Source organism: Botryllus schlosseri, chromosome 8, assembly GCF_051294905.1.
Source record: "Botryllus schlosseri isolate E-star chromosome 8, Bs_hap1, whole genome shotgun sequence".
Classification (NCBI taxonomy): Eukaryota; Metazoa; Chordata; class Ascidiacea; order Stolidobranchia; family Styelidae; genus Botryllus; species Botryllus schlosseri.
This window is the reverse complement of record NC_137243.1, coordinates 19,691,923-19,704,825: the sequence shown is the minus strand read 5'-3', so window position 1 is coordinate 19,704,825 and position 12,903 is coordinate 19,691,923. Positions and strand designations below refer to the sequence as shown.

Genomic DNA, 12,903 nt, shown 5'->3' with positions numbered 1-12,903 from the left:
ACTAGACGTCTGTATCAATAACAGGAGGCAGCACACTTCGACCGAGGCTTCCCAAACTTTTTTTGCATACGTCCCCTGTTATTAAGATGATAAAAATTACTTGAGAGGGTCGTTGCATTGAAATAATCAAAGATGAGTGTCAAGATATCGATGTTTTTGATGCAATTTTTATTATTACAAGAATAAGCAATAGAAAAAGTGACCCTTGTCAGTAACAACAAAAGTCTTTTTGCCGCACAGATAGAAATATATAAAGATTAAGTCTTTGTGTCATGAAAATAATGGCAAAAATTGTTCTGAACGAAAAAAAATCGATATGGCTGACTTGTGAAATTATATGGTGTTGCATATTATCATAAAATAATTTCATCGTATAAAGTATAATACTGTTGCGTTTAATTGATGTACTTTAAAGTTTGTTGCGTAGCCCAGGTTTGAAAAAGCCACAAAATATACTCTTAATTTCTGATTTGAATCACTCTGACATTGCCATTATTTCCAGGACTGCGTACGAATGGATTAACCCGGCCGTGCACAATTTGGTGTACGTCACCACCTCGGAAGGCAGGAGCTTTCCCTATGGGCGTTTGGAAGATGTTCTCAGCCGAGATGCGACACCGCTGAACTGTCACACTAGCGACAGCAAAAAAGGCTGGATCGCCATCGATTTCGGTTGGTATTTCTCTACTGGAGATAAGAAATAGTGTGGTTGTTGCTTACGATACTATATAAAAGTAGATGCAGTAATGTTTTCTTGACTGTAAGGCGCAGGCCGATGGTATTCAACCTGATATATGCTGCGGTGTGTGTGTATAATAGTATAGTATTTATAGTAGTAGTATAATCCCTTGATTTCTTGTTGATACTTTAGGAATGTGGATCATCCCATCGGCTTACACTCTCAGACACTCCCGCGGATACGAAAAGTCTGCGTTGAGAAATTGGCTCTTCCAAGCGTCCAAAGACGGCCAGACGTGGGTCACACTGCACAACCATAGCAATGACACGTCTCTCAACGAACCAGGGTGAGTGTCGCGCAACTCATTCCGGGAATTTAATAATAATAATAACAATAACAACGAATTTCAATAGAAGGTATTGTTTTATGGAATAGAAGCCAATCACTCGTCGTTTTTACAAAACCGAGGCATTATTGGCTTCCCAAATATGCGATCAGAACCAGTCTGCTTGGGCTATTCCAAGAAAAAACTGTGCTTTTTACACTGTTATCCCAAAAGATCACAAAATTCGATAATGATTGATCCACGGGCCCCCTTCGGCAACATTTGAACAGTCGATTTTGTGGTTCTGGTTTCAAAATGGCGTTCGGAAATGTTTTTGACTTGATTAATTCACTTGTTAAATCAATGCCCGCTCATCACTTTTTCCCCCATCTGTAGCAAACCAAACCAGTTAACCTAATTTGAGGCATAGAATTAATTTTGTCGCCACAGCGAAAATCTTCGAGTGGAATAATTTTGGCAATATGAACATATTGTGTGTTGCAGTTTAATTTATATTCCACAATGTGCTTCATTTCACCTATACCGGAGGTCGTAACATTGCTTAGTGAATTTTGTTGGTGAATGGAAAAAGTAGCAGTTTCAAGATATCTTCACGCTGATCCAAACGCGCACTCTCACCAACAGTACAAATGCGCCCCAAAATATCCGAATCGTGATATTCCGACGCAGGTCAACAGCGACTTGGAAGATCAAATCTCACGGCGGCGAGAAGCAGGGCTGGAGGCATTTCAGGATTCAGCAAAGCGGCAGGACGGCCAGCAAGCACACGCATTACCTGTCCGTGTCTGGGTTTGAAATATACGGGACAGTAACTGGAGTCACCGACGACAGGCCTGGTGCGAGTTATCGGAAGTTGAGGAAACATTTGAAAAACATGGTACGGATTGTGGTGTTTTACTGGAGTTTTTTAATTGTTCTAATTTGCTGGGTGGTTCCCAAACCTTTTTAACTCGTATTTGTTGTCATTCTTGGCACTGAAGCAGAAGTGATGTCGGAAACTTGTCTTCTTGAGTGCCTTATGAACTGAAAATAAATTTACCTTTCCTTGACTATTTCCGTATTGACAGGCGCAAAAGCAAATGGTCACCGGGGCTCGGGTGATTCGTGGCCCCGACTGGAAATGGAGGGACCAGGACGGCAACGCAGAAGGCACCGTAACTGGGGGCATAAGTAACGGTGAGATCAGGCGCGTAGCCAGGGGGGGGGTTTCGGGGGTCGAAACCCCCTCCTTTAGAAACGCGAAACCCCCTCCTTTAACGTGAAACCTTGTTCTTTTTAAATGACCGCTCTGACGCTAATACTCGTTTGCAATTCAATAAGTCATATTATCAGTATTGTGCGCGGCGAATTAACGAAAGGCGCGGCCAATTAACGAAAGACGTGTTGCTAATTAGCGAGATTCGTCTGTGCGCATTGCACTGCACAGTGTAACGCGACACGATCTCCCGCTGAGATGATTGGCGAAATCAGGTCATTCATTGTCGCGCGTTCGGCAATCATTACTAGCCTGATTTACCGCGTCTCCAACAAGCCTAATTCCGCTGGCTTGAATAATCACATCTGCAATAGGCCCGCGGCGCACGATATCGTCACTGGCCTTCACAATCACATCTGCATTGGCTTGGTGTGCACGATATCTTCGTAGGCCTACACAATCGCATCTGGAATAGGCCTCGTACTAAAGATATCGCTAGCCTAACTACCGCGTCTTGGGCCTACCATGCTTCGGCTCCTATTTCTCGATGGCTTGGATAAAATGCTATTAAGTATATGCTGATTAGCGATTGTGATTAAAGAGTTACATCTCGTAACTGAATGACATCGAATGTCCGCAATCATGTTCGACGCGTGCGTACATGCGTAATTGATTTCCACTAGTCTTCAGCTATAGTCCAGTAGGCTTTGAGTTATAAGAAGTAAAGGTTTGAACCACCTGAAATCGGCGTCATTATAGCACATATTCCATAAAAACTCGTACATTTTTACTTGCCTAAATCGTCACCGAGGCTACGCAAGACGCATTGATGAGCGGGCGTATTTAATTGTTGGACGCTTTGACGAGCGGGCGTATTTAATTGTTGGACGCTTTGACAAGCGCGTGAATTTTATTGTTCAGCACGTTGATAAGCGCGAGTATTCAAATGTTCGACGCGTGCGTATTTCATTGTTCACGACAGATCATGGAGTCGCTAATTAACAGCACTTCCGGACTCGTCGAAAAGCTTATCGTACGCCTATAATCGCCAACACGGGGATGTTGTATAATCGTTATTTACGCATCGCATGTACTTAACCCTAATGAGTCAATGCTACGTTACTAAATTCGGAAAAAATCGAAACCCCCCCCTTTTATTTCAAACCCCCCCCTTATTTTTCGGCTGGCTACGCGCCTGGGTGAGATGATATTCAAGCATTGGCGTTTCAAATGGCAGCAAATGGGTCTCGAACTTGTGGTCTACAGGCCAAATGTTACCCACCGGCAGAGGTGGAGTAATAAGGATTCATGTCATATGGCCTGCCTTATGTCCGATCCGGGGCTGGGCTTTTTCTGGTGGTTTTATGGGTGGAAACCCCTTCCGTTTGAAACTAGAAACCCCAATATTCAGCTGCAAATCAGTAATTCGTATTAGCAGTGTTGCGTCCTGATAATTAGCAAGAAGCAAGCGTGTTGCCAATGAGCGAGAATCTCGACTGTGCCAAACGGCACGCTGAGATTGTTTTTCATAATTATGCGAAACTAGGTCATTGATTGCTGTACGAGCGTACTATCGCCGCTGGCCTGATTTATCGCGTAGAACAGGCCTGGATAATCGCATCTAAATAGGCCTGGTGCACATGATATCTTCGCTGCAATCTTGTAACATCACTGTGAATTGATTTTAATGTTTTCAAATCTTTCTGCGGCAGGCTGGGTCGATGTGGCTTGGGACAAGGGTGGCTCTAATTCCTACCGAATGGGGGCCGAATCGAAATACGACCTGACCCTCGCCACCCCCTCCGAAGCGATGTCTTCCTCTTCCTCTTCAACAAAGAGCGACGGGGCGCAATCGCCGGAAGTAACCACCCCGCCAGTTTCGAGACGCTTCCAGGTTCTGAACCGCAGCAACAAGCTCGCCTCCAATCGACACAACGTAAGTTTGCGCTGTTTTGGATTATGGCGTGTCGTCGCCGGTCGTGTAGTCAGAGCAGGTTATGTCCATTTTATACATTTTGATAGAAAATTAGTTTATATAAAGTTTTCATTTGTTTTCAGTCTTTAATATCTTGGCCAGGGTTAAGTGTCAAAGAATAGTACAAACACATCCATGGTCATTGGTCATGATATTGCCGAATGAATGAAAATACTATAAAACTTCTTTTTCACAAAATTCGGAAAATGGTTCTCAAACTTTGACAAACGGACATAAAGCTACTTGGATTCCACAGCGACAATATATTTATTTTATCGAATAATCGAAACTGTGTGCTTGATATGAAGTTGAGAGCAATAATTATAATTGGTCTAGTTTGAGACGGTGTCAACTTTGAGCATCTATGTATTTGTTGCGTGTAGGCATGGTACACATAGAACAAAATCAGTGCGGTGAATACCGTGTGATATGTGTGGTTGTTATGGTGGTTTTGAATTGAGTCAACGTTTTGATCTTACGAAATACACAGTCTGCACGAAGTCTAGCTGTCGTTTCGCTGAAATTTGATTTCTTGGAACTTTTCTAGTTGTTTTTCCACAAGAAATCATCGGGCGGCTACGTCGCTACCTTTGGCCCGAACCTGTCAGGGCCCTCTTTCAACGACAACTCCCGCAATGCCTCTAACAAGGTTTGTGCGTAGCGCGTGTGCACCGGTAATTCTGTAGCGTTTCACGGCAAGATTTGCACACCCGAGGCTCTGGCTGCTTAGAACTGTGAAATCACAGCTCATGTGTACTGGTAGCGGGTTTAACTTTGATTGCTGTGATGCATGCTTAGCGGACGATTGCAAGACATATGAAAAAATTTCACTTTGTTTGATAATAATTAGGAGAGTTTTGGTATTGTTGACATCACATACAGAATTTGAAGTGTGGATAATCACAATCCAGTGACTCGTAATCAAAATTTTCTAATACCTACAAGTAGTTGGCATTATTTAATTGTGGTGAGGAAGATGCTGCATTGAGCTATTTTGATTTTGATATGTGAGTGTTGTCATATACAGATAGTACTCAAATCTGCCGCCGGCCTGGTCTCTGTCCCTATGTTGTGTGGCATTTTTGTCACTCATCAGCTAGTATCTGAATAAATAATGGACTATGCATTGCATTGCCATAATCTTACCGGGCATCTAGCCGTCAATATTTCCTGTTAGTCCAAGTACATATTTAGTGCATTATAATTAGAAATTCGCACAGGTAATAAATTATTTCATATCATGCAATTCCGATTGCCATGACAGTGTTATATCTACCTTAGTGATTAAACCCATGAAGGGCATCTATCTTGAGAGGTGTGAGCCATCATGTTATTGGTGGTCTTGGTCAACTCCATATAAATGTGGTCGAAGATTCAATGTCCTTCCCGGTCCACACTCCACAGGTCGTGTGACTGTCTATCTAGGATTTCTCCCACAGACTTTGGCATGCTGATCACACAATTCCTGTTAGATTTCACTGCCTAATCAACTGGAAATTTAGTAAGCAATCACAACACATTCCATCGTAGTTACAGTAGTGCACGTAGCATTTTGTTTGTAATCTATGTCTTGTTCGCAAACTGATTCTGATATTTGGAGCACTGCATCCTATATCACCAACTGCCAATTAATTTTCAATTTACAAAATATAGCAACAGCTTGGAATACCGTACCAGAATATATTCAATACCCGACTACGGCGCTTGGCCACTTGAGGGTCATTGTTGCCGCAGATCGAAAAATCATTTTTCTGTAATCGTTTTCCGAATTGACTCTTGTTTTCTAGCTGGTTTACAGAGTTGTGTTCCCGGAAAAATCCGCAGAATTTTGTGACGAGCCACTTTCATAGACTATCCTTAAATCTCTGTCCCCATGTTAACCATACATGTCGTCCGCTCGACCAGAGCTGATGTCCCCTCATTCCTGAAATATCTTTGCTACAGCGCAATATTATGTCACATTGGAATTGTGATGCCGATTTGCTAGTAGCCATGTCTTGTGATCCTACTTGAAACCTGTTAACTAGCTATCTTTATTTAGAATCAGATTAGATAGTGATAGTAGAGTATAGTATCATATAGTAGGCCTGTATGGTAGCCTAGTATCCATCTCAATCAATTTGACATCTTCGCATATTTTTTTTATTATTGTATGCTGATTAATTGATGAACCATATAAATTTACTGATTGAATCCTCTAATTTTAAGGTTATATTGTAATCGTGAAACTAATTCAAATGTAGATTATGCACATTTTCCTTTGAGCATCCAGATCAGGGGTTCCCAACGTGGTCGATATCGTCCTCCAGTGGGCAATTTTGACGAGCAGGGGCCAAAAATGTGAGAACGTTCAGTCAGATATAATTAATTACCCTGTAACCGTGTTACACCTGAAAAACGTGGTATTCCGGACCTGCCGCTAAAGTTGATTAAAAAAAGTCAACGCGCCACATACTGTCCTCAGATTCCGGGATTTTCAGGGAAGATCCACTTTTTTTTAGTCAATTCAACGGCGAACAGAGTTAACTTTATAAATTTTTCGTTTATATGTCCTCTTTTTTGGTCCCAAAATATGGGGGGGGCGATAAAATGCACTGTGCTGGACTGCTACCACAAAAGATGCAGTGTCCAGCTGTCGACTCTCAACCAGTGAGTTGTTCCGTACGAATCAGTGTCTCGTACGTTTGTTCAGTTCCGATCGCTGATGACGGGAAGCGCCGCCAAGAACAGGCAGGACGAACTCAGCAGAAGGTCTGTGCTGTCCGTGATGATGGCCAACCACGCCGCCAACAGAGCGAAAAAGACCCCCAGGGTCTCGGCTGCTTTAAAACCACGTAACCCACCGCCGTCGAGTTCGAAATTGCCTGGAAGGTGAGTGTGTTCTTACATTGCTGATGTGTTCAAGACTCTATTATTGCTAGCATTGGTGATAATGTTGACACATTGTATTTTTGCTTTCGTCACAAAATCTATTGCAAGATTACTCACATGTAAACCCAAATACTTTTCAAGTGTCTCATATCAATTGTTATTCACACACTAGAGAGATTCAAATAGCTTCAAAAATAATACCAATGTGACAACTGACAAGGTTGATGTAACAATCAGAATTACGGACCGTGAAATATGCATTGTAACAATTGCAATATTATTCATTATTTAACAAACTTCAGGGTATAATACATAAGGATATATCATGAGCATGGTATTTTTTCTGTTTCATGGCAAGTTTCGGATTATTTTGAGTGTGGTTTCCTAATTTCTCCAAATTTTATATTTTTACTTGTTTTCATGCATTATTTTCAAAGGATCGCTCTCATTCGTTAATTCCTTGTGTCAATTCTGCAGATCCCATCATCATAATATAATAATCCTCATGTAATATTGAATTCGATTTTTTGCTCGAAACTTGATTAGAACTACTGGTAGTTGTATTGATATTTTAATATTCAAAGTTAATCAAACAATACCTCAAAATAGATATCTTGGTAAATTTTACACCTTATTTAACGTCCACTTATCAATTAGAAATTTTAATTACATGCGATGGGTTGTGAACTTGCCTGCTTATTCTTGCTGTCTATTTTGATTTTGTCTTATAATCGCTTGTTCATCCCTGGCATATCTTAGCATAATGTCAGAGACTGTCGGTTAAGGTAATCTGCGAAATAAGGTGTCCTGCATATTGCGTTATTTCCCTTGTAGTGTAGATAGTTAGGCCTACTGCCACTAGTGTGACATGGTGACGGTGCATGTAGGATGCAGTGAATATGGGCTTTTGTCGAACAAATTCCCGTCCAAATTTGAACACCACGACATTTCCCAGCCCCATAGCTCTGCAAACCCCCAGTCCATGTTTAAACCGTGTCTATATACGTTGTACATCAGAGCGACCGCACCCAGAGGCTTCTTTGCGGAATTCATGAGAACGATGGAGACAGGAAACTTCCAGGCTCGCAAAGACCGAGCATCTACTGGCAAGGCCGATGACCATGACACTCCCCGTCGCAGTCTTAGCACGACGTCGTCTGTCTTGGGCAGCGACGATCACAGCGAGGAAGACGTTGATCATGATTATAGGCAAGTGTGAAGCGCGTGTCGGATGTTAGCAGTGGACAGGGCCCACCCTGGTTTTACGCAGCAGTGGTGTAGACAGGATAGAATCGGAGAACCCCCCCCCTGGCCCCTTTTAAAATCCCTTACTGTTCTCTCATAGAGAGTGATCTGCTTATCCTATATACTGAATGCATTTCCATATTGTTCATATTGTATCTTCACGCCTTTGTTGCACACTGTCTTAACGACCTAAATCATCATAATTCCTATTTCCGGGCACCAAGTCGTTATTCACATATCAGTACTGAATAGCATATGGGCTAAGCTATCTTAATATATATAATTATATACCGGTACCATACCTGGCATCAAATGTTTATGGGTATAGAGAGCAAGATTATATGATCCTTTTTGCATTGGCATTTGCACATAGATTTAACCCGATTAATCTACTAGAATTTAGAAGATTGTCAGTTTTCAAAATACCCCCCCCCCTTTGTTTTACTTCTCCCTCCTTTTCTCTCACCTTGTGATCAGTTACAAGGCACTTCTACTCTTTCAAAGTACCTTTGCTCGAGAGTAAATTTTGACTTCGGAGAATTTATGTTGAACCTAATGCACAGACGAGCGTAATGGCTGCTTTCAAATGAATTCTGTTTTGCATTTTCGATCAAATACACGTGTCAAATCTGGAACTCGTTTTGCTTCATATCCAAATCCCGGTTCATATCTGGTAATTATTGAAATTCCATCCAAAAGTCATAAATTGGGAATTACCGGTACATTAGAAATTCCATATCTATGTCTAAATTAAGCTTCAGAAAAGCTTAAATCCATATCCATGTTCACCTCGGCCTACGAGTTCAGCAATTTGTATCTTTCAAATCTCGAGACGAGATTTGTCGATTTGTTTTCTGCATGACTATTTTAATTTTTTCATTCTTTTTTTAAAACTTATGGCGCCCGATCGCAGATTTGTGATTGTATTTTGACTATATGTCAGTAGATTTCTGAATTCTGAAAATATTGGACTGGAATGCCAGTACCTGGTTGGAATGAGGGAACGTAGATATGCTCTCAGCTGGAAGTACTCTCTAGGCCAGTGGTTCTCAACCTTTTATTTCATTACTTAATCGACGAGCGACCAAATTCTTGGACCCGCACCGGTGGTTGAGAACCACTGCTTTCGGGACGTGTATGCGCTCCCTTCGAAGCTAGCTTTCCTTTCCCCGAAGTTTTTGCAGATGAACATGAATTAAAAGGTCATGTTCGATCTGAATTCTTGTGCAGCTCGAGGAAAAGTGAAACCAGCGACGAGAGGAAGTCTGTGGCTGACGAAGCGGACGATTTGAATGAAGACGATTTTGAAACGATGAGTGGTAGAACGTGCAGGTAATAGTGCTGTCATGAGGCCACTGGGCTTTAATATTGTCGTAACATAGATGCGAATGTTGACTTTGTTTTATTTCTTATTAGTGGGCCGGACACAATGATTTGAGTAATCGAATCAAAGTCGAATATCAATTGTACTCACACCTCACACGGGTTTAGTCGTGAAGAGTAAAATTTGAATAACAAATATATACTATATCCACATCAAGTGTTCACCATTGAAAAACATGTTGCTCAAGGCGACTAATATTCATGAAACGACATCTCTGTCAGCTAATGATCTTATTATGGTCACAAAGCGCTATGGAATAGTCATTACTGCCCTTTACTACAACCCATTACTGCCAGCATTCTCTGAAATTGATCTTAAGCATTTATTTACAATTTTACCCTGGCCTAGTAAGAAACTATTACTTCCAGTCCAGTACCGCATTTACACCGAGAAGCAAACTCATATAGTTCCCATAAATGGATCTAACAATACTGAAGACCCTGTCACCTTGGACAGTTGCCAGAGTGATGACTAGCGTCTCTAACAGTAAATTCGATCATTTTGGCCTCCATGGAATCCTTGTAACCTGCCGTTGGTCATATCACTCATCTGAAACATTGACACAGAGCATAACTTTTGGCTGCATGCTAAGCATTTTAGTGATCAGTCTGGTGAATCTGCTGATGTGTTGTGACAGGCTGGGCCACAGGAAACCGTCAGACGGCAGCGCCAGGAAGCGGCGTGCCCGGCGCTTCTTGCAGGCCGTGTCGGCGAATAACAACCCCCTAGACCGAGAGGTGCTGGTGCCTCGGCGGTCCGCGTCCTACGAACTCAACCACATGCTGTCCGACCTGCCGTCGGAACGTCTGTGGCGGTGTGTGGACCTGCCCGATAACGTGCCCGAGTGTCCGCCAGTGAGAACTGACAAAGATGGGACCAAGGCAAAGGATGACGCGAGGTTAGTGACATGTCGTTTCATTTCTGGCGTTTGTATCACAGTACATCAGATGTGTCTAGTGAAATCGGCATGTTGAATTTGATATCTTGGGGGGCCCCAGCGCTTATCGTAACTTAACCACCCCTAAACTGTATACATTAATACTTAATTACTTATATACAGAGAGCCGTATTCACCAAAGGCCGTATTTTATCACAATTCACACTCATCTTTTCACATATCACGTCCCAGATTGATCACTACCAAGGAATTCCATTGTTTTAATCATTTATGGCAATTTGTCACATGCTTTGGATGCTGTGGTGTGAATGAACGTTACCTCTTGAAAAAATGATTCTTCGTCACAAGAGTCTAATAAATTCAGTGTTCGAAAATTTTTGACTCGCGTGCCTGAAAATGGAGATTGATTAGCCCCAGCTGAGCCCCCCAATTCCCCCCACGTTTTCTCCAATGTTGTCTCTGACTGAAGTTACCCATTTTTCAACACTGATCAGTACGCAGTTTTTTACAAATTACATTAGGATTAGAATCAGGAACATTAGAAATTGATTGAAATTAAAATTAGTACATAGGAACATGTCCGAAATTAAATTGGGATTAAAGCAACCAAACATTTCGCTCTAATTGGCCAACTAGAACGATATAGTTGCCCTTTTACTCAGGCCTGCAAGTCAAGACTCTTCGAAAGAAGGAGGCACTTCCTCTGTGCCGTCCGATTCCAGCTCATCCGATTGGTTCGCCGAGCTCGACGTTCTACAAATGCTGGTGCAACAGGTTAGTGTTCTGATTTGACATGTGTGCAAAGAGCACAGCATTTAACACGCTGGAGCAACGCGCGAGAAGCTTGGAGTGGCCTGTACCAGCACAGAGGTTTTCAACCTATGGATCATGAAGTCGTTTTCAGTGGGGTATAGAGCTTTTCTGGCATACAGCAGTGCTGACCTTGATCAATCGGCAGGTCTTGTCAGTAATCAATTGAATAATATATCGGTATAACCTTGCTGTAAAAACAGACAAGTTTTGGTTACTTCCTTGTGAGCCCACAACGTATACTTAGTGCGAATGCGTACCTGTTGTTCACTGCGACAGAGATGTCTTCTTTCAAACAAGCAATGAGTGACCGCTTTTGTCCAACTAATGTGATCGATACTGTAAAAACATGTTTGAGCGTTTTGCCATAAACACTAGGGATGGTGTGAACGTGAGGTTCACGTTCGCATTCTGTGTGTGAACCTCAGATATTTAGAGGTTCATGTTCACAAACGAACCTTTGAAAGTTCTGCACCGTGAACCTTTTTCATATATTACAATTTTCACTTCATTATAACGTCTTTGATTGAAATTTATTGCATTTCAACTGCGGGCCACTCTATGCATGCACAAAAAAAATCAACAATAAACCAGCTTGCACCTTGACAGACAATCTCAAAAATTTTACTTGCTCTGTTACAAAAGTTTGCTCGAAATATCCAGCTTTCCGTTAGGGAATATTTAGTGACTCTCTTCTGTGAGCTTTACCTGCAATGACACAGCATCAAGAGTGAAATACACTACATGTAGTCAGCGAATGATGCTTTTTAAATCATTCGATGAAATTGATATCGTTGTCTGATGTAAGAAAACAAGTACGTGTACGGGGTCAATCTTGACTTGATATGTTTATTGTATCATAAAAACAAAATCTGTGTGATTGAGGAGTTGGCAACTGCTGTGTAACTTGTTAATGCGTTAATATCGAGGGAAAGTCTAGAAACCCGCCGTTTTACACTCTGCTCAACATCAACGTCGCTATACTCAGACGCCAAATACATTGTCCGGTCTGGCATAGACCGTTACTGCGTGCGCTTATATTCCCTTGCAAGTCCTTGTCCAAATTGTAGGCAAAGCGACAGAAGATGTTGATTTTATTGGATTATTATATCAATTGATTACCCCAGTTAATACATTTGCCGACGTTTGAAACGTCAATATATACTTCAGCATAGTGGCCCGAGTCGTCGCTAGGTATCGTGCACATTAATATAGGCTATCACCTCACTGGAATGTAGGGTTGGAATTAGCAATATGACGTCATGTGACGTCATGAGGTTCACGTTTGTGTTCACACAGAACCTTTCAAAAAGGTTCGCGTTCACACGAACCTGAACCTTTCAGAGGTTCACACCATCCCTAATTAACACACAGTCTGAGGTCAGACGCACTTAGGTATACGTTGTGTACGCTACGCTATTTTTACAAAAAGTTTGTCTCATCTTCTTGATTATATACAAGCTCAGTTGCCTTGATCTTGTCTAGCTTCGTGGCGTTGTT

At 41.9% G+C, this 12,903-nt stretch overlaps 1 protein-coding gene across 4 annotated transcripts in view; it reads left to right on the top strand.

Moving 5' to 3' along the window:
* Nucleotides 1-12,903, top strand: part of LOC145445405 (E3 ubiquitin-protein ligase HECTD1-like) — a 48,915-nt gene that overhangs the window by 20,927 nt on the left and 15,085 nt on the right. Inside the window, exons 22-32 of one of the 4 annotated variants that reach the window (XM_080323595.1) lie at nucleotides 503-672; nucleotides 872-1,025; nucleotides 1,695-1,902; nucleotides 2,093-2,201; nucleotides 3,933-4,156; nucleotides 4,743-4,844; nucleotides 6,888-7,066; nucleotides 8,084-8,275; nucleotides 9,542-9,643; nucleotides 10,333-10,593; nucleotides 11,256-11,367. In XM_080323595.1, the coding sequence (XP_080179721.1) occupies nucleotides 503-672; nucleotides 872-1,025; nucleotides 1,695-1,902; nucleotides 2,093-2,201; nucleotides 3,933-4,156; nucleotides 4,743-4,844; nucleotides 6,888-7,066; nucleotides 8,084-8,275; nucleotides 9,542-9,643; nucleotides 10,333-10,593; nucleotides 11,256-11,367 (1,813 nt within the window). Of the gene's footprint in view, nucleotides 1-502; nucleotides 673-871; nucleotides 1,026-1,694; nucleotides 1,903-2,092; nucleotides 2,202-3,932; nucleotides 4,157-4,742; nucleotides 4,845-6,887; nucleotides 7,067-8,083; nucleotides 8,282-9,541; nucleotides 9,644-10,332; nucleotides 10,594-11,255; nucleotides 11,368-12,903 lie in introns of all 4 variants that reach the window. The other 3 variants (XM_080323596.1, XM_080323597.1, XM_080323598.1) reach the window with 3 other exon arrangements.